At 36.5% G+C, this 25,779-nt stretch overlaps 1 protein-coding gene across 7 annotated transcripts; it reads right to left on the bottom strand.

Moving 5' to 3' along the window:
- Cd55 (CD55 molecule (Cromer blood group)) lies at positions 1-24,467 on the bottom strand. Of its 7 annotated transcripts, XM_058581926.1 has the most exons (13): positions 24,271-24,467; positions 23,360-23,545; positions 20,526-20,717; positions 19,896-19,995; positions 18,495-18,580; positions 12,133-12,321; positions 8,846-9,010; positions 7,901-7,984; positions 7,317-7,337; positions 3,852-3,924; positions 1,758-1,863; positions 1,131-1,161; positions 706-872 (listed from the first exon to the last, which is right to left on the bottom strand). In XM_058581926.1, exons 1-11 carry the CDS (start codon positions 24,362-24,364, stop codon positions 1,761-1,763), a joined length of 1,293 nt encoding a protein of 430 aa, XP_058437909.1. In that variant the 5' UTR covers positions 24,365-24,467; the 3' UTR covers positions 706-872; positions 1,131-1,161; positions 1,758-1,760. The 7 variants fall into 7 exon arrangements, with proteins under 7 accessions (XP_046308139.1, XP_046308140.1, XP_058437911.1 ...); XM_058581925.1 differs by lacking the exon at positions 1,131-1,161; XM_058581927.1 differs by lacking the exon at positions 1,758-1,863 and having other exon boundaries at positions 24,271-24,466.
- Between the last annotated feature and the right edge of the window lie 1,312 nt (positions 24,468-25,779).

Below are 25,779 nucleotides of genomic sequence, written 5' to 3'. Positions count from 1 at the left end.
TGTGATTAATTATTTATTTCTATTTAGGGAAAATAAATTTTTCTTTACATAGCTTGTTTTCTTGTTTTACATGTGAAACCAAAATGTTCACTAACATAAATAAATATAAATAAATTAATCTTATATTACAAAAGAATAAGATTTACAATTCGCTATAAACACCTTATTTCAGAAATAATAGAATCTTATGTCAATGAGATCTCCAGAGTATTTTTAAAGATATTAAATCAAAGAAGACAATTTTCACAATTCTCTTTTACTGGGGAAAACAAAACAAAATATTTGTCCTCAGGACAAAATTACAGTTTAATCATCTCACAAGTAATAGACTAAGTAGAGATGAAAATTCCTGACAGAACAAGATCATTTTAGAATGTGATTCATCTCTTTTTGGCAATTCTGTTTAGAAGACACTAGATTCTGTTGTTTGTTTTTTGCTAGCCAATTAATATTTTTAACTTTTTACTTTTCATTAAATTAAAATAACACATCTAGTGAAAAAAACAAAAACAAACAGTTATTTCCTTTTTTTCACATTCCCAGTCTATCTCTACACTTTCAGGAGTGATCACCCTCCATTCTGGGAGTTGTTCTATTCTCAAGAGGCCTTAGGTATACTGGGAACGTGATTCCAGACACACTCTTTTGTCCTTGCTTTGTTAACATTCCCAATACACCTTAAACACAAGAATAACATGTAAAACATAGAGAATTACTGCATTTATTGTATCCACTTCTCCAGAACGTTCTAACAAACTACAAGTATTCTGTGTACACGAGTACACTTTCTTCTTAACTCTTCTTTGGCTAAGTCAGATAGCCAATGGTTCCTAGCGTCACAAGCAAAACTGTCAAAGTTATACATGTGTGCCCTGAAAGTGAAAAAAAAATTACAATCAAAATGGCTCATTCACTAATAACAAATCTTAAGTTTTAGTTTCTATGTGATAAAGCAGCAAAAAGAGTTGGTTAACTGGGGGTACAAAACAAATGCAAAATTAGTAAGTTAAAAAGCACGAATAACTTCTGCAGGCGTAATTTAATAGCTATAGCAACGATTAAAACATGACAATTTTTAGTTTCTTAGATTAATAGTAGCCAAGCTAGAGTCATTTAAGATACATTTATACCAAAAATCAATGATTATCTCCTACAGACAACCTGTGAAGTAGAGGAAAGATTCGTTAGATTTAGACACAGAAAATTTCACAGGTACATTTACATCAAGTAATTTTTGTGTAAAGACAAATGGTGTCTTTTAAGATCCATATGCATGACTCGTAAAAAAATATCTTAACACATAAGTTTTTTAAACACTGGACAGCCTAAAAGCCACTAAGCAACAGGAGAAACAAACATGGAACAGGCCAATCATCTCATGATGCAAATTGTCATAATGAAAACATTGTTATTAAGCCTTAATGTATCATTGTTCCCTTCCCAAATATTTGTGGCATCATAGCATCTAATCAGTACAATAAACAGAGTGCGACTCAGGATGAGATGATGAGCATACTGCTGATGCAAGAATGGATGACGTGCGTCACAGTAAGGACAGAGTTAGTGTTAGTCATTTGTTCAACAAAGAAAAACAATTCTAGCAATAATAAAGACTTAAGACTCTATTATAGAGACTTAAGACTCTATTATCCTTTAAGAGTCTGCATAAACCCTAAGCCCACTGTCTTGAAGGATATTTTACAAGACACAGAAATGTGCTTTTATTAAACTATATGTATATATATATATATATATACCTTTTATAATTTATCAGAATGTCTGACTTCTGAGGTATCATCAGTCTCACTTAAATTATGAAACATAACATTGACTGCTTTGTTGTTCTCATGTGTGTTATAAGAGCTGGATAGTAAAGAAGGAAAAAACTAATTGAATTATATAATGTAAATTTCAATCAAAGAACAAAATCAGGCGTTTGCTTACTCTCCCATCCCTACACTAAAATTTATTGTAAAAACCCAACACTTTTAAAGAAGTAAACAAACCCTCTGGTAGACAGATATAAAAATGATTAGATACAGTTACATTATCACTTTCACATTAGTTAACTGTATCCTCTGTCCTAATGAAGTTCAAATTTTTAATTAAATAAATATGAAATCTGGAGAATAACCCGCATGTATAAAGTCAGTTCTTACCCTTGACAGCTTACACTTTCAAAATAAGGTGAGTGGATTAGTTTTTAAGTGTACATACAAGTGCTATGGGTTTGTATGACATTCCCTCTGTTTCAGAAATTAAGCAATTATGTTTACTGCAAAAATCCCCAAATATAATTCAATAACAAATACTGCTTCTATATTCCAGCATTTTTCATCCTAGTAAAATATCATGGCAAATTGCTTTACCAAAGTATGTAAAGATGCTGATGAAAGCTGGTAAACTCATCCCTTGCCACCCTCTCCTGACTCATGGAGCACCAAGGCACTAACTTTGGTAAACTGATAATGCTTTATAAATTGATAATTTATAACACAATAAATTTATAACACTCTAAAAATAGAGCTGGAATAAGTACATAAGGTTGGTGAATTGACTGAATTTCTTCCAAAGTAGTTGTGTTCAGGCATCTATTCTAACTTCACTCACTCTACATGCCTAAGAATCTGCTAGTTTTTGCTAGGCTCTAACCACATTCTTAAAATTTAGAAAAAGATATATCTTAATACACTTGCTATTGAGGTACCTAGACTTCTTAATTGATACTAAACAAGTACCTATAAAAACTGTTAACCTTTTCCATCCTTGACCCTAGGACCTGCCAGCCAAATATTTTTACCAAAAGGTTGAAACACTTACTTATTTAAAGAATGTTCATATACTTTAGCTTATAATAGGCTTAGATACTATTGTTAATTTAAGGAGAAAGGAAAAAGTCATAGAGGGCAAAAACTAGATAGACCACGTCAACCAAAAAGGAAATTTAGTAAGAAAATTAAAATGTACTTGTTATATTAATTAATGAAAAAAGAAAGGACAGGCATTCAAGCAACTGAGAACTAACTCAGGCCTATATGAATTTCACAATTAGATTTCTGAACAGTTAAATTCCTAAAACAAAACAGGTACATTTAAATCACTCTGTCTACAGGATACATCAGAGCCAACCATGACATTTACAGTTAAAATGTGGATTCAGTGCAGATTGGATGTTTTGAATAATACTGATTTTTTTTTTTGTCCCGTTGCTGTTTTAACATCTGAGTGTGTATCATGTGCCAAGCAACTTGTTCTAACCTCTACAGGTGACAACGTAAGTAATCCATTTTACAATCCCATGAGGTAGGTATGATACTTTGCACATGAAAAATTGAGGCACAGAGAGGTTAAATTGCTCACAGTCACAGAGATCATAAGTGACAGACCAAGTGAGCAGTCACACCCAGGGTCTACATTCTTAATTGCTGGGTTGATTTGGGTTAGACTGGTACCTAATATACACAGTACAGAAAAACACCTCATCACAGGCAATTTAAGAATGTGAGAAGTTGACTTTTCCTAGATTTCTTTCCTTCTGTATAATACACAGATATTATAAATTATACTGAATAGAAAAAGGGTCCATTGATTTAAGACATCACAAAGTAAGACACTGCTTTCCATCATTTTCTTATGTAATGTGGTTATTGTCCTAGAATATACTGAGGGGGGAAAAAAAAGACACAAAATCTATTCTCCAGGACAGTAATTACAGACAGAAGGAATGAAGAGGCAATATGTCCAAAAATACAATAAAGCTAAGCAAGTTATCTACTGATACAGTATTAAGTTTTACTGAAAAACAATAGCCAAGAATAGATTTTTTAAAAATTATCAGAATTTCTGCTCACCCTGATTTTCCATAGTCCCAGAAAATTTTGACTAGAATTAGGATACCAATTATTATAGCAGCAGCAACAAATCCTTGAGGGGAAAAAATTTGGTAACACAATTAATAACAACAATGGCATATTCATTGGAGCTTCACAATGACACACAGTAGATATATAAGACAAGTTAAAGAAAAAATGGGAGACATGACTTGCATTTGGTATATGGATTCCTATTGTCACAAGTTCAACAATAAATACAGCATGTTATTTCTCCTGTCTTCTTTGAAAGAGAAAGAAATAAAGTATCACAGTGCTCAAATACAATTTTTTTTTAAACAGGTTTTAGAGGATTCTACAGTGTTTCAACACAACCATGCTTACTTTTAAATGTTTGATCATCAGTAGTTCAAATATAAACTGAATAATGAGTTAGAAGGCATTTTGGAGTTCACTCTCATTTTGTAGGTGAATATATATTGATATCCAGAAAAGTCAAAGTTACATTAAATTTTCACATTTATAAATTTTCTCAACATTACTGCCTCTGAGCAACACGAAATGGACGCTTTATGTGTCTTGACATGATTGTTAGATTTGGTCTCTGTGGTTCTTCAAATTTTTCAGATAAAAGAAATTCACACTTCCTTTTCCAGATGACAGCAATCACAAAAAACTTTATTATTATATTATCTGACTTCTTATATATTATCTGACTTTTTAACTCTGAGTAACGGATGGATAATTATTGTAGTGGAACTGAAGTATGTCAGGTGAAGAAGCATGTAATAAGACAGTGGTAACTCTTGAATCAGCAAATTATTCATTTGAAATAACTGCATAAGATGTTAGAGTCTTGCAAGTACACTTAGATTTTGGCTACATTTGAATATTGGGAATACACGCCATAGTCAAGTAGATATGTAAAGGATAAGTAAATACGTGTATGATAAAGGATATAGAAAAATAGGTATTTCACCAAGTATTCTCTTTTTCTTTAACATTCTTTCAATTGAGCATAAAGAATTTATAAATGTCACAATATGGTATTTCCACAATGAGAGGAGAAAATATAACAATATTAGTAAAAAAGTCAAGGCTACCTTGTCTAATTTGAGTTGTGCAGGCTCTTGTCCTATTACTAGGAAGAAATGCTATCCTTCACTGGACAGTTTCCTTTTATCTCTGTGACTTTGGACAAGTTATAAATTATGTGAAACTACAGTTTTATCAGCTGAAAAATATAAAAATGCTACATTATAAAACTACTCTAAGAAGAAAATTAACATATAAAAATCTCAGTACAGTACTGGCTACACAGCAAACATGCAAATATTACTTGAATTAAAAACTGCTTTTATTCTTCAGTGTGGCCAGAGGGAATGATAAAATTGTCATGAATCATAAAATTCATAGTGTTATGATTTCTTGAAACTATACTCATTTAACTTTTGGCACTGTGCTTAGAGTTTTCGAATCCATTATCACATCAAGCTTCAAAGACTTTTTTATAGAAATCATAATTTCTGTCTCATAAATGAGAAAACTGGAACCAAGAGATTAATTACTTGCTTTGAATATTTACTAAATTAAAAAAAGAGATTCAGACCAAGGTCTGACTGAATCCAAAGCACAAAGCACAAACTCTTTTTCTTTTTTCTATATAATACTGTCTTCAAACACAAAAACTAGTAAAACTATATAGAGCATGAATTCTCAATGGGGGTGATATCCCAAATAGGTAAAAACAAACAAACAAACAAACAAACAAAAAAACCTTACTGTTTTTATCTGTATAAAGTACAGTTATATAGAAAAGTATATAAATAGATTTAATGAACAGTATTAAAATCTCATGGAGGATGATGATGTGGGTGTGCGTCTAAACAGGTCCTTGGTAGAGAAAAGGAAAGAATAAATACATATTGAGAACCATTGATAACAGATCCAGTAGAAGAATATTTTTTAAAATTCATAGTGCCAATGTCATTTACAAGGCAATTAGGAAATACTATGAAGATTCAATAGTGCAATTAAATAGAAAACAAAAATCAACTATTTCCCAAGTTCTATCATCTGCATCATTTACTTACATTGCAGTATAATCAAAAGCAATTTCTTTGCAACACAGTTTACTTATCTTTAAAATGATTCACCACATTAATCTGAGAAATAAAATAATTATCAGGATTATGTCTTCCAAGACATCTCTCTCTCTCTCTCTCTCTCTCTCTCACACACACACACACACACACACACACACACACACACACACACGTTGCTGTATGTCTGGGTCAAGAAAGAAGGAGCTCCTTTTTATTTTTTAACACAAGCTGGAATTACATCCAATCTTGAATAGAGTTTCCTGGGAAATAAATCAGATTATAGACCTTGAGAACTTCAGAGAAAAAAATAAGCTCTTCAAACTTTTACTGAATGCCCTTGGTCAAGTAAAAAAAAAAAAAAAAAGTCATCTATAAAACTCATCATTTTTTTGTAAACAGTGAATCATTAAATCATGAGATTGTTTTTTCATTTAGAAAACATTTATTTCTATTTCAAATATAGAATAAACAAAGAATTCCAACTGTTGGAATCTTTCAAGATAAATTGGTTAGCTTTTTAAATCTTCCAGCATTTGCAGTATAAAATAACAATACTAGTAATAACAAAATATCTGTTTTCAGGTTTATTGTCCCTTGATAATTCATGCATATATAAGACAGGGAACTTTGCTAAAAAGTACATAATATAAAAATAAACACTTTTTAAAAATAAAAGTGTATTGTCAATTGAACATTCTTATCAGTATATAAATCTAGCTGTATTGCTTCTTAACAACATTTCTCTTACCATCTTTATAGTTTATTGATTTTCTTGTTAATGTATAACATCAAATATGTCTATACAAAGAAAATACTGTACCAAATGCCAGAATAAACTGCAATGCAGATGTTTTTGGCCTCATGTCTGCACAGCAACAGAACAGTTTTTAAAAGAACTTTGCTTCAAATGACAGAGAAGAGGAAAAGACAAATATGTTATCAAAGGTAGCACTTTTTGTCTCATCTGGAATAGGACAGAGATCTAGAAATGGTAAAAAAAGTAATTTATGATCAATTGTCAAGCACTTGAGGATAAAACTGATTTATAATTGTCTCCATCTTGTAAGTTCCTAGAATGAGGCTCTGAGACAGTGGGCACGCAATACTACTTGATTGATTGGCCTTGTGATCTGAAGTTGTCTTAAAATTACCTTGGAACAAGAGCATGACTTGGAATACACAGGAACATATCGAGTACCTAATGGTGTCCACACAACATGTTGATAAAATGCATTTACCCATTTTCTCTTAGGTACCCATAAACACTGCATTTTGATAGTTTTTCTAAGACAGTTAAAAGGTAATATTCTCTTCCAGGAATATGGGTTGTACATCCCACAGTGACGGCAATTTCTTTTAACTGTCTGGGAGCCAAACTTACCATATATAAGACTGACAGCACCTGAAAAAAAAGAAGAAAAAAATATTTACAAAATTTAAATTTTTAAATTTTATCTGATTTGCTAGAGATTTAATATCTGTACATAGCTATTAATAAAATATACTTGAAAGCTCAAAAGCAACTTCAATCTTTGTAAGTAAAATAATTATAAATTACACATTATTTACTTAATCAAGTTACATAAATACCAGCGCCTATATCTGTTTGACATTCAACATTATAAACAAAAGTTATGATAGCTATTGAATACTAAAACAAAATCATCTAAATTTGGTTCTCTAACTAGATGGCAAGAAACAAGTTTGAAAAGATCAAATAGTAAATAACAACTAAACCCATCTTACCATCAAGAAACTATGAGAAACCTAACTTCCTTTCAGCAGATTCTAACAAAACTCGTCATCTTATTATTTATATTCATCAATGATTATGAATGAGTCAAAAGCATTATTATGAAAAATCCTGGCTACAATAAATTGGAAACTATTCAATCTTGCAATCTCGGTCAGCTTCACATTTCATCATAGTGCATCAGATCACATTTGAGAACAGCACCAACTGACCTGAAGGAGAAGTTTCTTTTCCTTCCGTTACTCTTGTTGTATAAAAACTCGTGGTTGCTTTGGGAACAGGTGGGCGCTGTGTTGCTGTAATACGAGCAGAGGTGAATCTTTTTGTACTTTTGAGACCCTGGGTCACTGGGACATGTAAAGTAGTGGACTTTCGTGTTGCTGGAAAACGCTGTGTAAATGAAGCTTTTGTGGTGGAGACTTTTTGAGTGGTTGTTGTGGTCTGTGTAGCAAAAGCATTAGCCATGAGGAGAGTCTGGGCAGCTGGTGAGGTCTTTGTAGGTAAAGCATTTGATATAGTGGATGTCTGAGCTGTTGCTGGGGTCTTTGTGGTTGAATTATTTGCTGTGGTAAGTTTTTGAGAAGTTAATGGGGCTTCTGAGGCTGGGATATTTACTGTAGTGGGCTTCTGATGTGTTGGGAATCTTGTATCTGAAACATTTACTGTGGTGGGTTTCTGAGGAGTTGGTGGGACTTCTGTATCTGCAGCATTTACTGTGGTGGGCTTCTGAGGAATTGGTGGGGCTCTTGTATCTGGAGCATTTACTGTGGTGGGCTTCTGAGGTGTTGGTGGGGCTCTTGTATCTGGAGCATTTACTGTGGTGGGTTTCTGGGGAGTTGGTGGGGCTCTTGTATCTGCAACATTTACTGTGGTGGGCTTCTGAGGTGTTGGGGCTTTTGTATCTGGAACAGTTATGGTGGTAGGCTTCTGAGATGTTGGTGGAGTTCTTGTAGTTGGAATATTTACTGTGGTAGGTTTCTCTGGTGTTGGTAGGGCTCTTGTACCTGGTGCATTGACTGTGGTGAGCTTCTGAGGTGTTGGTGGGGCTCTTGTACCTGGTGCATTGACTATGGTGGGCTTCTGAGGTGTTGGTGAGGCTCTTGTAGCTGGAATATTTACTGTGGTGGTTTTCTGAGGTTTTGATGAGGCCTTTGTACCTGGTACACTGGTTGTGGTGGGCTTCTCGGGTGTTGGTGGGGCTCTTGTAGCTGGAATATTTACTGTGGTGGGTTTCTGAGGTGTTGGTGGGGCTCTTGTACCTGGTACACTGACTGTGGTGGGCTTCTGAGCTGTCGGTGAAGGCTTGGAACCTGAGGATTTTCCTGTGGAGGAAAAATGTTAAGAAAAAAAATTAGTGAAATATTGCGGGGCTGGGGATGTGATGTGGCTCAAGTGGTAGCGTGCTTGCCTGGCATGTGTGCGGCCCGGGTTCGATCCCCGGCACCACATATAAACAAAGATGTTGTGTCCGCTGAAAACTAAAAAATAAATAAATATTTAAAAAAAAAAAAAAAAGAAATATTGCTTTCCCAGTGAAACTTTCTTAGCCATTGCTTGTTCTGTAGGCTTTCTGTCCCCACCAAAAACCTAGACTGACTTTTTGGGAAATCTAGTCTTACTGTATATGGCAAGGAGTTAAAATAATACATTGTTTTTGCTTCTGATATTAATTACACCTATAGGTGACTAAAACAGATTTATATTAAGGTCATATTGAGGTTCTCAAACTTTTCCGTGTGGGGAAAGAAGAAAAAGGAAACCAAATTTGGAGTCGGTGGTGATCTCATTCTCAGTTCTCTTTATTTTCTCTCCAAAACTGTCTTCCTTCCCGTATGCCAGGACCAATGAACAACAGGATGCTATCACTGAACTGCTGTAGACAGTCACAGCACTGTTGCTTTTTCCAGTGCTTTCAGGACATGTTAGTTATCCTGGAAACCTATTTCACTTCTTTGTTAAGTAATTCATAGGCCTGAGTAAAAATAATTCCCTTTTCCTCTTGTACCAGTTACCAACTCTATGTATCTGTTTAGTTCCTCTTCAGATTTCAGGCCAAAGAACAATTATTACAAAACTTCCATTAAAGACATATTCTTAGAACCACAAATAACAAAATGGCAATGTCTGGGTTGCTTATACAGACTTGTTGTGCAGACAGTGCCAGAGGCTTGTTCTACCACATGCCAAGGGTCTAATCCTTTGTTCTCTAATCCCTCTAAGCTTTGCTTTTCTCCTCTGTAAACTGAGGAGAAAATCAGAACAGATTGATGCTAATTATTCTGATTTGATCATTGCACAGTTGTATATGTATTGAAACATCACATTGTACTCCGTGCAATTGTACAATTATTATGTCAATTTTTAAAAATAAATTAATAAAAAATGAAGACAAAAACAAAAAACCTAATGTAGATTGCATGACATCATTGTAAAGATGAATGGAAATGACTTGGTAAATTTCTTCACACAGCTGTGTCCCCAAAGCAACAGGGTGTATTAGCCAGTACCACAGCCACCCCCATCACACACCCAGTATTCTGGGTACTCAGATGGTATGTTATTTGTTTGTTTCCTTTACCTATATCACAGGATGACATAAGGGACAAGTCAATAAAATAAACCTAGCAAGGAACACAGCACTTAGCAGCACTCAAATAATGTCACCATCATTGGAGTAAATAAGGTTTTCATATGGACTTTTCATTTTAAAACCCTTGTGTATAAAAAGTACTCTTTGTTCCATTGAATTAATTTTTATTTTTGATTCAGAGGACTTATATACTACCAAAGGAGTTATATTTCCTGAAAATTTATTTATTTTTTGTTATTGATGCGTAATTTAATTCCACTGTGTTCAGGAATGCATGCTCTGAATAACTTCAATCTTCTGAAATCCATTTAAGTTTCAAGCCTAGCATATGGTCAATTTTGGTTGTAGGTCTCATGCGCACTTGAAAAAAATGGGCCATCTGTCATTGAGGATCCCATATTCTTACACATAAATTTAAGCTCAACTATTGCTCAGATCTTCCATATTCTTAGTGATTTTTGTTGTTCATTCTATTAGCTACCGAAATAGTATGTAGAATTTTCCAACTGTGATTGTGGATTTGTCTATTTTTTTCCTGTCCATTCTTGTCCTTTTCAATTGAAACTATTTTTCAAATGCATACATATTTTAGATTGTGAATTGCAGATTTCCCAAATTGATTCCTTTATTATGAACTGTCCTATCTTCAGGTACTCATTGATATTAACAGAACTGCACCATTTTTGTTAATGTTTGTATAGTACATTTCCCATTGTTTTCAATCAATTTATTGTCTTATCATTCAACTATGTCTCCTGTAAACAGTAAATAGTTAGGTTTTATTTTGAGTCTGACAATCTTAGTCAAATTACAATTAATACAATTACTGATGAATTTAGGTTTCAACCACTATCTATTTTACATTTGTTTCCTTTCCTCTCATTTTCTTCAGGATTAAATAATATCCTTCCTTTATGCTTGTGATATACACATTCTTTTAGAATTCTTTGGTGGCAACTCTAGCAATTAGCATTAGACTATAAGCCAACTAGGCAAATTAATTACTTTTCCCACTTTTTTCAGTACATCTAGAACTTTGGAACATTTACACTGAATTTACTTCCTCTTCCTTATTTCTGTTGGAGGTTCTATTTCTATTATATTCTACATATAATTCAAATCCCACAAGACACAGTATTTTACTCCCTCATGAAGTCAGTGTTCATTACCCATTGTCAGTGTTCTTCATTTCTTCTTGCATGTTCATGTATGACATGGGATTATTTTCATCCTACTTAAAAATTTCCTTTAGTTTTCATAAGGTCTGGTATGCCATTGACAAGTTCCCTCAGTTTTTGTCTGAATATATCTTGTTTGTAGTTTTGAAAGATAAATTCACTGGGTACAGAACTCTAGGTGAACAGTCATTTTCTTTTAGTATTTTACAGTTTTCTTTTCATTGTCTTTTGGGCTGCATTCTTTTTGCTGAGAAGTGAGTAATCAGTGCCTGGTGTATTTCATAGTTATAGAAAATTCTAGGTCATTATCTTCTTCAATATCTTGCCTTCATCCCTTCCCTTTCTCTTCCAACTTCCTCTCCTTCCCCTCTTCATTCTTCTTTTTTCTCTTTCTAGCTCTCTCCTCTCTTTCTAACCTCAGTTAGAATTTTAACATATTTCAAATGTCTCTTAAGCTTTTATATTTTATATTCTTTTTGCCTGTGTGTATAGAAGTCACAGTCCCCTCTGACAATTGGATGAAAAAACCGTCCCACAGAAAAGTGAAAATATGCAATATATATATTTATATATGATTTTACATTTATTTCTCAAGAGAGTTCATAGAATCTTTATAGCCCACATATAGGCCTAAGGGTAAGAATAAACAAAAATATAACTACTGTGAACTGATTACCTATGCACTGAGGTGGCAGGTCACTCCATTCTCCTTCGTTTTCTTTGACAGTACAATAAATGGAGCTCTTTCCAACCAGGTTGAATCCTTTATTACATCCATATGTTATAGACTGTCTATATACATAAACTTCATGTTCCTCTTGAATATAGCCATTGTCAATTTGGGTTGGTTCTGGACAGTAAATTTCTTAAAAAGAATTACAAATTTTTTTAAAAAAAATATAACTAGCAAGGTACTTTTACAAATAAAAACTAAAACATGATTTTTTAAAAATCAAAATATATCATTTTCTCAGTTTGTAAAAGGACCATCTTTAAAATTAAAAGATCTAGAAGAAGCACCCAGCTTGTACCTTTTAAGTACAGGTTAAGTACATTTAATTGTCCCCCCCCCCCACACACACACACACCTTGCCAAGCTGCATATCATGCCGAGAATGGAAACTGCCCCCAGCCCCACACTAGGGAACCAGAAGATGAGCAGGATTTACAAACCAGACTTACAACAATAGTTCTTGGCTTTTGTTCACTATACAAATTCTATACTATTTTGGCTTTGGATCAAACTGTGAATAATTTCATTTCTTTTTGCTTCATCGCCATTCTCTCTTTTGACTACACATGTGGATAATATGGGCAGGAGACCAAAGGTAATCTATTGAAATCCCCATAGTCAAGCCTCTGGCTGCCTCCACCCCCTACAAGATCAGCATTATCAACAAAGGATGCTCGTACATGTCTATTAAGTAATGGGTAGAATATCTGGAGCTCTAAATGCAAATATTATAGAACATGAATGTTAATCTTGAGATGAATTTATAGAAATAATTAGATTTAAGACACATGTAAACCCAAAATTCCAATAATGTTTGTATGTGCCACACATCAAACCAAGGCTTGAAAAAGTCAATGCTACAGGATGTTAGAGTCAAAAATAGGGCAGTTGGAAATAACTTTAGGGAGGAAATGGAACTTGAGTTTAATCCTAAAATGTTCCCTTCTTCCAAGACAGGAAAGATAGCATAGCTCTTCATTCCAGGGGAATGGCAATAAATGAAAGGAGTTGAGAATTCAGAAATATATACAGATCATTTTGAATAGAGTAAAAGATCTTAAGTGTCAGGACAATATTTTCACTTCTAGAGCAAAAATTTTTAGTATGTAGTAACTCGCAGAGACTCAAGATAAATCTTATTGAGCATAGTTGAAAAGTCTCCCTTGCAGGGGTGGGCGGCGGCTGTGCTCCTCCTCCAATTGGGGTGATCTGTCTACCATGCATAAGATAACAAATAACCCAATCAACAAATGGGCCAAGGACCTGAACAGACACTTCTCAGAGAAGGACATACAATCAATCAATAAGTACATGAAAAAATGCTCACCATCTCTAGCAGTCAGAGAAATGCAAATCAAAACCACCCTAAGATACCATCTCACTCCAGTAAGATTGGCAGCCATTATGAAGTCAAACAACAACAAGTGCTGGCGAGGATGTGGGGAAAAGAGTACACTTGTACATTGCTGGTGGGACTGCAAATTGGTGGAGCCAATTTGGAAAGCAGTATGGAGATTTCTTGGAAAGCTGGGAATGGAACCACCATTTGACCCAGCTATTCCCCTTCTCGGTCTATTCCCTAAAGACCTAAAAAGAGCATGCTACAGGGACACTGCTACATCGATGTTCATAGCAGCACAATTCACAATAGCAAGACTGTGGAACCAACCCAGATGCCCTTCAATAGACGAATGGATAAAAAAAAATGTGGCATTTATACACAATGGAGTATTACTCTGCATTAAAAAATGACAAAATCATAGAATTTGCAGGGAAATGGATGGCACTAGAGCAGATTATGCTAAGTGAAGCTAGCCAATCCCTAAAAAACAAATGCCAAATGTCTTCTTAGATATAAGGAGAGTAACTAAGAACAGAGTAGGGATGAAGAGCATGAGAAGAAGATTAACATTAAACAGGGATGAGAGGTGGGAGGGAAAGGGAGAGAGAAGGGAAATTGCATGGAAATGGAAGGAGACCCTCAGGGTTATACAAAAGTACATACAAGAGGAAGTGAGGGGAAAGGGAAAAATAATACAAGGGGGAGAAATGAATGACAGTAGAGGGGGTAGAGAGGGGGGGGAGGGGAGGGGAGGGGGGATAGTAGAGGATAGGAAAGGCAGCAGAATACAACAGACACTAGTATGGCAATATGTAAATCAATGGATGTGTAACTGATGTGATTCTGCAATCTGTATATGGGGTAAAAATGGGAGTTCATAACCCACTTGAATCAAAGTGTGAAATATGATATATCAAGAACTATGTAATGTTTTGAATAACCAACAACAAAAATTAAAAAAAAAAATCTTATTGAGCAGCTGAATTTGTAAAACAAATACAAGCAGAACTGCTCTAATTATGTTGTAAAAAGAGGCCTCTCCCTGCTGTCTAGGTGGCACAAGCCTATAATACAGGTGACAAAGGCCTGTAATCAGAGTGGCTTGAGAGGCTGAGGCAGGAGGATCACAAGCTCAAACCCAAGTATATGGGGTAAAAATGGGAGTTCATAACCCACTTGAATCAAAGTGTGAAATATGATATATCAAGAACTATGTAATGTTTTGAACAACCAACAATAAAAAAATTAAAAAAAAAAAAGCAAGGAGCTAAGCAACTCAGTGAGACCCTGTCTCTAAATAAAATACAAAATAGGGCTGGGGATGTGATTCAGTAGAGTGCCCTTAAGTTCAAATCCTGATATCCCCCACCCCCCAACAAAAGAAGAGGCCTCTTCCTGGCAGCTACCCTGAATAAAAAGTTCAATGGTTCCATATATTTTTAGAACATGAAGTTTTTTTAAGCAGAAAAGCAATATAATTACATATGCGCAACAAATTAAATTATTCAGGATGGACTTAAGTATCCATAGAATACTGACAAATTTATAAAGATCTTTAAGGCTATTAAGCAAAGCAAGAACAAGCTGTTTTTTTAAAAAAAAATTTTTAGACACAATATCTTTATTATTATTATTTTTAATCTAGTGCTGAGGATCGAACCCAGTGCTTCACACGTGCAAGGCAAGCGCTCTACCACTGACCTACAGCCCCAGCCCAAGAATAAGCTATTTTGATTGACACCAAATTAGGGTGCACAGGAGAGAGTCAAAGGGATAACTTCAAAATAAAATGTACGGGTTATCACAGAAGTATGCAGGTGGTATGGAAAGAGTGAAGAAAGTTGTTCATCAGCCTGGGAAGTCTTCCTGAAGGACTATAGGACAGACTCTTGATTAGGAAAACAGCAGCCAAGCACAAGAGGGGCTGAAGGACATTCCAGGTGGAAGCAGCAACTTAAGGAATAAGCAGAGGCACAAAGAACTGTAAGGTATATGGAAAAGTACAAGCAGTTTGCATGGGCTGAGCATAAAACATGAGGATGAAGCATGAGTGTGGAGAAGTAGACCTCGCCATACTAAGGAGTTCGGACTTTGTAAATGATGAGATATACCAGTAAGTTTAAGAAGGAGACGTATTTGTGTTCCCAATAGGTCATTCTAGTTAGACTATGGATGAAATGTACAATGGGGTACAGGAATGGAGGTGGGAGGCCATTACTATCAGTATCATCAATGGAACTTGGTCAACTGAGAGTTCTGCCCCAGGCTTCACACTTTGAAGGCTCTGTGCTAGCTCTATGGTGAATGCTTCTCTCCCACCAGTAGGGATATTTGTAGGACTGAGAAGATATGCTCAATGAAAGCCTATCACACCACTTCTTCCTCCATTCTAGAACATGAATCAGGAACTAGTACCCAGAATTCCCTATGCCAATATCCCTTCCAGGTTTCCCTCAGGGATCTCCATTTATAGTCTAGCCTGGGACCTGAAAATGTTAGGGACTGCCCTCACTGCAATACTCCAGGCAAGGAATAATAAACTGTTAGAAGTGATAGAGATGGAGTTGAAACACAGGTTTGAAAAGTATATAGAAGAAATAAAGCAAGACGACCTAGTGATTACATGTGGGGAGTTGAGAGAGGGATCTGGGAAGATAGTCATTGCATAGGAAGGGTTGAGTGCATGCTAGCAGATACCGGCAGTCAACTGAAACCAATTTTGAAAAAGAAAACACTGGCAGAGAGGAAAAAGAGATCCTTCTGTCAGTGAGGCTTCATTCAAAAATAAAATCGAATGTATAATTAAGGATAATTCTTCAAAGTGTTCATTGCTCTTCCTTCTTCATATCTCCATATCAATATCCATCCAGGGACACCAATGTAAACTGATGTGTCTATAGACCAGGGCTGCATACTTGATGGGAAGCAGCTCCTTGTTTAAGAAGTTAATTTCCACTCAATATTTTTTAGTATTGTCAAAACAAAAAAGTAAACCATGTGCTAAATCAGTACTAGATCTTAAAAGCAGGGCCTCATAGGTAGAGAGTTGGGCTAAGGGTCATAGTGAACATGACTTGGATATGTTACTGGATTGCTTTCCTGAAGGATGTGGACACGAGAGTAGCTGACTTGGAGAGATGGAGAAGAGACAAGAAGGGAAGTACAGACATCAGGATATCTACAATAGAGGCAAGGCATCAAACAGAGAGAATGGGACTTTGCCCACACATGGCAGCACGAAGAGAAAACAGGCTTGTGGTGCAAAAGCTCTTCTATGCTAGAATATATGCTTTCAGTTTTTGGCGGACACAACATCCTTGTTTGTATGTGGTGCTGAGGATCGAACCCAGGCTGCACGCATGCCAGGCGAGCACGCTACCGCTTGAGCCACATCCCCAGCCCCCGTAGAATATATGCTTGATGGCTACATTTCTGTGAAACTCATGATATTAGTTGCTTTTGAAAAATACTGGCCTCGGACTGGGAGACTGCTCATCCAGGCTCTAGGACTCCTTGCCTGGGTCAGCTCCTTCTTCCTTTCCATTTTAAATTTAGTGTTGTTTATAGTATCTTTACCAGACAAAGAAAATAGGAAGAATGGCAATGGGTAGTAATGATTAAAATTTTAAAATAATTCTAAGGAGAAAAAAGTAGTAGACCTCGAAATGAGAGCACATGGTGGGTAAGACTGAAATGGGTTCCTTGATATTAAGGATTCCTTTTATTTGTTTGACTACACATCACTTACCATAGAGTGTTCAGTCAATTAATACTTGATAAATTATATTCAATATACTCAATTCCTGTTCTTAATAGCTATTATACAAAAAAAATAAACTAAATAATAATTTTGCAACAGAATTTTCAGAAGTCATTTGCAGAAGAGTAAGTTAGGTGTAGAAACAGAGAAGGATGGGAAGAATAAAGATTACATTTAAAAGGTTTGCATGCTATTGGTGTAACTGTGTTGTAGAGAGCTTGCCTAGCATGTGCAAGGCCTTTGGTTACATACCAAGTACTGAAAAATAGATAAATAAATAAATTACAAATAATTTACTTCTCTCATTATTCAGAATATGTGTCTCTACTGGCAAAGTATTTGCCTGGATAGATCCATTTTTGGGGGAGGGGGAATAGGATGGGTACCAGGGATTGAACTCAGGGGCACTCAACCACTGAGCTAACTCCCTACCCCTATTTTGTATTTTATTTAGAGATAGGCTCACTGAGTTGCTTAGCGCCTTGCTTTTTGCTGAGGCTGGCTTTGAACTTGTGATCCTCCTGAGCTGCTGGGACTATAGGCATGTGCCACTGCACCCAGCTATATTCACTTTTGATATTATTTCTGTGCCCCATCTTCACTCTGAGAAAGTAAGATTCTCAAGTGCAAAAACTACATTTGTTTTATTATACAACCTACCTTCTTTAATGATTAAAACATAGAATATATTAAAATACTTCTAGGTAATTATTAGCTGATAATTATAATCCTAAATTAAGAGTACATGTAGGCAACACTGAGTCTTAGAAAAATTACAGATCTGAAGACAGGGTTAAATGCATTCTACTGCCACTTGCTTTAGAATATGGGGTCAAGGCATACATACTCTGATTGACAGTATTTCTTTCCATAAAATTGCAGGGGAAAAATCTACTATCTTACTTGACTCTCAGAAGGAATGGTTACATAATAAATGATCAAGTACAATGCAAACCTAAGTTTGTTTTTAATTCCCATTCTATAGTTAAGAATACTGAGACTCAGAGAAGCTTGATAGTTTATTCCCACAGCTAATAAAGTAAGAAATATCACTAGAGAAGGTCTTTCAATTAGCAATGATACCCAATGAAAGATAAGGATACCAGAAATATACACTGTAGATAATTCTTAACGAGCAGAAGTAATTTATCATTATTATTCAACTCTAAAAACAGACTGCTTAGATTTTTAAAAAAGATTTACCTACGCACTCTGGCAATGGTTCACTCCATTTAAGAGTTCTGTCAAAAAGAGTACAGTAACTAGAAGATGCACCAACTAATCTATACCTAGAACAAAAAGGGGAGAAAAAAATTAAGATATATCCACATATACTTAGCTTTTCTCAGATTCTCTAGAATATCATTTTGAAATTATTTATTACACCAGTAGATGGAGACAAAACAATATTGATATAAGTCCACAGGGCAGTTTAAAGGAAAAGAAAAAACTAAGTTATAAGATATCACTTATAAGATATCCAAAGGGTAAAAAAAAAAAGTGTAGGACACATAGAACATTTTTTATTTGCAAGGGGCATATATTATAAAACACAAAATGTAGAAAACTTTTTTAAATGACATAGATGACTAAACATTTTATATTTCTAAGTTCCAAAAGATCAATACAGATTTCATGAACTAATGGAAGCATTTATTGTTAAAGGGTTCAAAGTACTTCTCAGATTTTAATGACCCAACTAACATCTGTATTTAATAGACAAATAAAACTGCTATTTTTATTTTATTTTATAAAGTGCGGTGGTTCAGGCCTGTAATACCAGCAGCTCAGGAGGCTGAGGCAGGAGGATTACAAGTTCTAAGCCAGCCTCAGCATGGTGAGGCATTAAGCAACTCAGTGAGACCCTATCTCTAAAGAAAATTACAAAATAGGGCTGGGGATATGGCTCAGTGGTAGAGTGCCCCTGAGTTCAATTCTCAGTACTTTAAAAAAAAATAAAAAACAACAAAAACTATAGGTGAGGGGGGGGGGAGAGGAACAGATTGTGCACATAAGAGGGAGCATAATTCAATCTGAAAATAGTAAATAAGAAAATGAATGTAAAGTTTTCAGCTGCATTCAAGGCATTGATGGTACTCAATGAGTACATTCCTTTTTCCCTCCATAAAGAAAGGAAAAGAATTTACATTAGAAGGATATTTTCAAACTAGGGATAAATGTTTTTAGCCCATGATATTTCATAAATTGTTTGCATATGGAAAAACTCGGGTGCTAATTCCTTATTAAGATCAATTAAAAATTAGCTTCATATTTAATACATGAAGAATTGCTACTTCTGACTTCTTTAAGTATTATCCACATATCTCAATTTTTTTCCTTTAGCAATCACATTTAAAATTTTATTTTAAATCACATATTTAATGAAATCTAAGAATTCAGAGAAGTTTGTGGTATAAAATTTCCTTTCTTGACCTCTTTTACTAAGTTTAACTGTAATGAGCTTATAGCAAAGAATCTGAGGACAGAGGTTGTTTTGGTTGCCACCAGTCTGTGAACAATGGTCACAAATCTAGCGATTTCCATGTCAAGTACTAATTTGTTCTTTATTTGTTAAGCATAGAGTTTCAGCACAACAAAACTTACCCTGTGTTACATGAGAAGAAGATGGGTGAACCATAAAATAGGCCAGTTGTGATATTGATATCACCATTTCGTAGTTCTCCAGGATTAGGACATGATTTTTCTAAAATAAAATACAATTTTTTCCATTAAATTACCCAGACACACACAATAAAAAATAACCATGTGATGGATATGTTAATTAGATTGATTGTGGTCATCATTTCAAAACACATATGTATATTAAAACATCATACTGTATCCCTTGAATACATACAATTTTATGTGTTAATTTTACTGTAGTAAAAGGTATAAAATGTAAAACTAGAATTTTTTAAAATGATCAGGCACAAAATTTATCATCCAAACCACTGCTATATTTAATCCTTAGAGTTCTTGAATTCTACCTTCATTTTTTTGATAAGTTTCAAAAAAGCAACATATCTAGAAGCTCACATTAAAGAGGTGTGAAATTTGTGAGTGAATAAGTACTCCTAACACATAAATATTTAGTTTGTTTAATTTAAAATAAATGACTCTCATAGTTTTAAGAATTATTCTAAATAACAACATGTACCCAGAGTTCCAGCACAAATGAAGAGCTATTTCCCACAACACCAGATAAGTGAGAACACTTTCAAAAATTATACTCACTTTTACAAAATTCAGCTGCTTTGGACCATGTTAAATTCTGAAGGCAAGTTAGTTTTACAGACTGAGAAGGGTCCCTTGCGTATCCAGGTCGGCACTCATATTCCACAGTGAAACCAACTGGGAAATAATTCTGCATATTATAATCCTTTTTGAGGGATGCAAAAAGTAGCCTAGTTGGAACATCACAGCTACCTAAAAGTATTAACAAAAGCAACAACAAGAAAGTCATATCACCTTATTTTATAATCTATGTTTAATTATTTGAGGAAATTCCTCCCCTTTCCTTTACTTCTTTATACGTACATGGTATTTGACAAAATGTCACTATAGCATTTGTGGTGTACCAAGGGTGTTTGCATAAATACATTCATTTCCTAGTAACCAGAGGCCTTTTAAATAGATCTAATATATAAATATCACTATCACAACTTTTCATAAATATAACCCATTTAAGTTTCCTGGCACAGTACTAAGACTCAATAAATGTTACCCTGCTATGGCCCTGAGGAATTACACAGCACCACGACATGAGGTACAGGGATACATAACAAATATTCCAGACCCCTGGCCTAATGTTCTGAACAACAACAATAATAGCTAATATTCGTTGAACACTTAGTTTTGCACATATAAATTCGTTTAATTTATATTAAACAAGGATCTGATGAGCCAATTGTGTACATTATGCACAAACTGTAAACAGCTGGGCAAATGTGAGCCGATAGAGAGGCTTGGTGTACAGGAAGGGACACTGGATTAATAGTCCAAAATTCCAAGCTTGACTTTGGCTCTTTTGCATTAGAGATGCTGACTTGAGGGGGTTATTTACCTTGTGGGAGCTTGTTTTCTCAAGTGTGAGAGAGGAATAAGGGTCCCTGCTGAAGTCATGGGGATGTCTGGAGGATTAGGTGAAGCAATAGGTGTGGAAGGGTTATAAACTAAACACAAAGCACGTGCAAAGGCTTGGAAGCTTCATCCAACTACCGTCTATCAGGAGTAGACAGAAATATAAAGTTAGAGCCTATTTCACACATGGTTTCAAAGACTATTTGTGGCAGTTTCTGTATTTATTATAGTTTCCATTGGTCCAAGGTTTTGAAAAGCAGGAATTAAGTGTTTGTTTGTTTGTTTAATCTTTGCTTGTATACAGTCATGCACTCCATAATGATTTTTTAGTCAAGCATGAACTGCATATATAATAGTGGTCCCATAAGATTATAATAGAGCCCCAAACTTCCTATCACTTAGTGATGTCATAGCCATCATAATGTAATATCATTCAGCATGTGTTTGCAGGGACGCTGATGGAAACAAATATTCTGTGTTGTCAGTCACATAAATTTATAGCAAATGTAATTATGCATAGTACATAAAACTTGATACTGATGACTGTTGTTAGTTTATGTATTACTATATTATATTTTTATTTTAAAGTATACTCTTTCTACTTTTCTTTTTTATCACAGGATATAATAGCTCCATGCCTGTGACTGCCCCTGAAGACCTTCCACTGGGACAGGATATGAAGGTAAAGATAGTGATATTGATAATTCAGACCCTCTGTAGGCCTGGGCTAATGTATGTGTTTGTGTCTTAGTTTTTAACATAAAAAGTTTTAAAAAGTAAAAAATTTAATAATCTTAAAAATAGAAAAAGCATATAGAAAAAGGATAATAAGGAAAAGTAATTTTGTACAGCTGTACAAGATGTTTGTGTTTTAAGCTAAGTGCTATTATAAAAGCATCAAAGTTAAAAAAAAAAATCAAGCTGGACATAGTGGCACATGCCTGTAGTCCTATCTACTAAAGCGTCTGAGACAGAAGGATCATTTGAGATCAGGAGTCTGGGGGTCAGCCTAGGCAACACATAGAGATCCTGATGCTAAAAAAATTAAAAAGTTTATAAAGAAGTTACAGTAAGCCAAGGTAAATTGATTATTGAAGGTTTTTTTTTTTTATAAATTTATCAGTCTTAAGTGTACAGAATTTTAAAAGTCTTCAGTAGTGGGATAATAATGTCCTAAGACTCACATTCACTCACTACTCACTCACTAACTCACCCAGAGCAACTTCCTGTCCTGCAAGTTCCATTCATGGTAAGAACCCTACACAGGTGCACCAATTTTAATTTTTACTGCATGTTTTCTATGTTAGGATATGTCTAGACACACACACACACACACACACACTGTACTACAGTTCCCTACAGTATTCAGTATAGTAACATGCTATCAGGTTTGCACCTAGGACTAACAGGCTACACTATATAGCCCAGGTGTGTAGTAGCTGCATTATTAAGGTTTGCGTAAGTACTGTCCATGTAGTTCAGATAACAAAATCGCCCAAAGACACATTTCTCAGAACATAACTCCATCATTAAGGGACACATGACTATCTCAAGGCTAATACAGGGTTATGTATGTAATAGATTTGGAAATAAATTTAGAGAGTTTAAAATGTCACTTCAGAGCTATACTTGCTAAGTCCTACTTAACAAAATGAAATTTAAGAAAACAGAACACCTAGGTATGCATCTCAAGGTAACTGCCAAATATATTCACATATAATTTACTCCCTAAACAGTACCTATTGTTTACTTTCTCTATTACCCCATTTGGGAGGTGCAGTGTTAGGGGAAAAAAAAAACTCTTAATGAAGAAGCAGGGAAGTAATGCCTTCAATTAGCTGGTGTGTGAAATGCCAACACAGTATACACTGGGGTTTAATAATGCTAGAAAACTATCAATTACCAGTCACTCCAAAGAGATATAATAGTACACTGAACAAGACACAGTCCATTCCCATAACTTTTCTAAAATGAAATGAAGAACTTACGATTACAGAATTCTATAAACTCTGACCATTGATTGTTGGAAAGACAGACCACTGAGTCTGGCTTCCCAGGAATTTTGACAAAGCCTTCGTTGCATTTATATGTTATTGTGGTTTTCTCAGGAAAACTGGTACTCCCTTCAAGAGTTGGCTGGGCATTAGGCACTTCTGGCGGAAGGCCGCAGTCACCTAGAGAGGAAGAAGCAGACCTTAAGGGAATACTCCTTTTCAGTTCCCAGCAATATTCTTTTCCAAGAGTTCCTTCGAATAGGGGAAGTGTCCATGGCTTCTGAGAAACCTCTACTTCTGCCCAAAGCTGAACTGGCATACCAAGAACTTGATAGGTCTAACGTCTTGTCAATTAATTCAAGACTAAAGTTGAGAGCAAATAACCCCTCCTTCTTACTGAAAAAAAAAAAAAAGTGGTTTGGAATTTACTGTGAGTCTACGTTGATGCTGTTGCCAGGCACACCCAGCAAGAGACACAAGTGCACAGGGCTGTGTCATAGGCGTAAGTGGACAGCTCCTTGGCCTCCCACCCTTGAAGAGCGGACTTGCTGGGGGGGTTGAAAATGCATGCTCTGAAAGTCCTTTCAGTTGCCCCAGGTTTGGCTGCTCCTGAAAGCCAGCTTGTACTTCCTCAACCCTTCACACCTGTCCCCAAAGCCAAGCCAGCCGGGAGCCGGCACCACGGAGACGCTCTTCCCACCCGGGGATCAAGTCAGCAGGAGCCCTGAGTCTGAAGTCTGAAGTCTTGAGTCTCAAGGTGGAGGGTGACCGAACAATGACTACACAAGGACCACAGCCTCCCTTCCGGGTCCGCAGCCCCTCGGCGCAGTCACCGGGACAGACCTGAGCGCTCCCCCACACCCGACAAGCTTAGCGGGCTCCGGCGGCTCCCGGGCCCCACTCACCCCGGACACCCGGTGGAGTCGGCAGCTGCAGCAGCAGCAGCAGGGACAGCAGGCGCAGCACTGCGGGCAGCACGCTCGGCCGCGCGGGGCTCATGGCGCGCAGGACCGACGCCCGGTGCCGCGACTCCGCTGCGTCCGCAACCAGGAAGCCGAGTCGGCGCGAAAGTCAGGAGCGGCAGCGCGGAACGCGGCGCCCAGAGGAGTTAATTTAACACCTTGGGCGGAGCTCGGGCTCCGTGACGCCAGCGGCTGAGGCGGGGGGACCGCGACTGGGGCTGGGCGTGGCCGTGTCACCGCCCCCAAGGGGCGTAGGTGCGCGGCGGTTCCGGCGCAGGGCGGAGCTGCGGGGCCCTGACGCGGGGCCTCTCTTTCCGCTGCTGGGTGGGGCCCGCTTTGGGCTGCCACCCAGTAAATATCAGCTTCCCCAGTAAACAGAAAACCTGGGGCGACCCGGGAAAGGGAGGGGTCCCCGCGGCGCAGGCTTCCCCCCCCCCCACGGAATCTGAATTAATTTAAGTGGACCTTCGGCGCGCCTGAGTGCTGTCCAGCCGGGCGGTAGGTGCGGTGGAATTCAGAGGCCTTGGCAGCGGAGAAACAGTGCACGCCCTGGGATTTGGTAGCTTCATCTGGGAGATCTGTCAAATGCCAGCGTGAGGGTGGGAAAAATAACGATGGGTGTCGCCTCCTAGGACACCCCATGATCTGAAAACCTCAAGTAGGAAATGACCCAAGAAAATGAGTTAGAGAGCAATATGACAGGCAGTGATCCTTGTTTCTACCGTATTTGGGTGGAAATCACTTTCTTTGTCCTGGTTCTCTTTGTTTACCAAGGACACCTCTTGAATTCCACTTTGGGATGATTCTAGTCTGAGTGTAGAGTGAAATACACCACCCTGTGTGTGTTTGGCGGGGAGTGGGGAGAGACTATAAGCAGTAACCAGAAGGCTAAATGGTAAGATGGTGGGTTTTAAGAGGAAATTTTGTTACGTAACTTTAAAAACAGCCAATAATTTGCAGTGCTGGCTACACATGCGAATCATATGAGATTTTTAAAGTTCCAGAGGGCCAAGCACCCCAGACAAGTCAAACCAGAATGGGGAGATGGTTATTAGGATTATTTTGACTGTTCCACTTGCAACCAGTTTGAGATACTACAGAACCTCAGATCTGTATGATACCAAAGTAAAGATCCAGCCCAGCACGTTGCTGCCAAAAACAGTAAGGTGCATTGATGGAAAGGTGGGTTAATTATTTTCTTGGAGAAGAACCTCGAGAACATGTTTCCTTTAATAATTTATCTAGGTATGGTTAGCTTAGATTCCCTAGACTCTAAAATACCTCACCTGAAATCTCTCGCTTGGAAGTGTGCCTTGGTCCTGGGACCAGTTGTGAGGGTTTTTATTACATTCTATTATGATGTTTTTTCTGGAGTGATTTCTGATAGCTCTTTATTGGTTTGGATATGAGGTATCTCCCCAAAGCACCTGTGTTCATACAGGAATGTTTGGA

The sequence above is a fragment of the Marmota monax genome, unplaced genomic scaffold (assembly GCF_021218885.2).
Source record: "Marmota monax isolate L192 unplaced genomic scaffold, Marmota_monax_Labrador192_F-V1.1 WCK01_AAM20220418_F8-fsc00105, whole genome shotgun sequence".
Taxonomy (NCBI): domain Eukaryota; kingdom Metazoa; phylum Chordata; class Mammalia; order Rodentia; family Sciuridae; genus Marmota; species Marmota monax.
Note: the sequence above shows the minus strand (reverse complement) of the source record. Positions and strands in the feature narration are given on the sequence as shown.

Bases quoted from the DNA above. Each gene is read 5' to 3' on its own strand.
- Cd55 (XM_046452183.2), bottom strand. From the start codon at position 24,364: ATGAGCCCCGCGCGGCCGAGCGTGCTGCCCGCAGTGCTGCGCCTGCTG. The intron at 19,996-20,525 runs GTGAGTATAATT...ATTTTATTTTAG, and splicing joins AGCAGCTGAATTTTGTAAAA to AAAAATCATGTCCTAATCCT. The intron at 7,338-7,900 runs GTCAGTTGGTGC...CTTTTTTTTCAG, and splicing joins AAAAGAAACTTCTCCTTCAG to GTGCTGTCAGTCTTATATAT.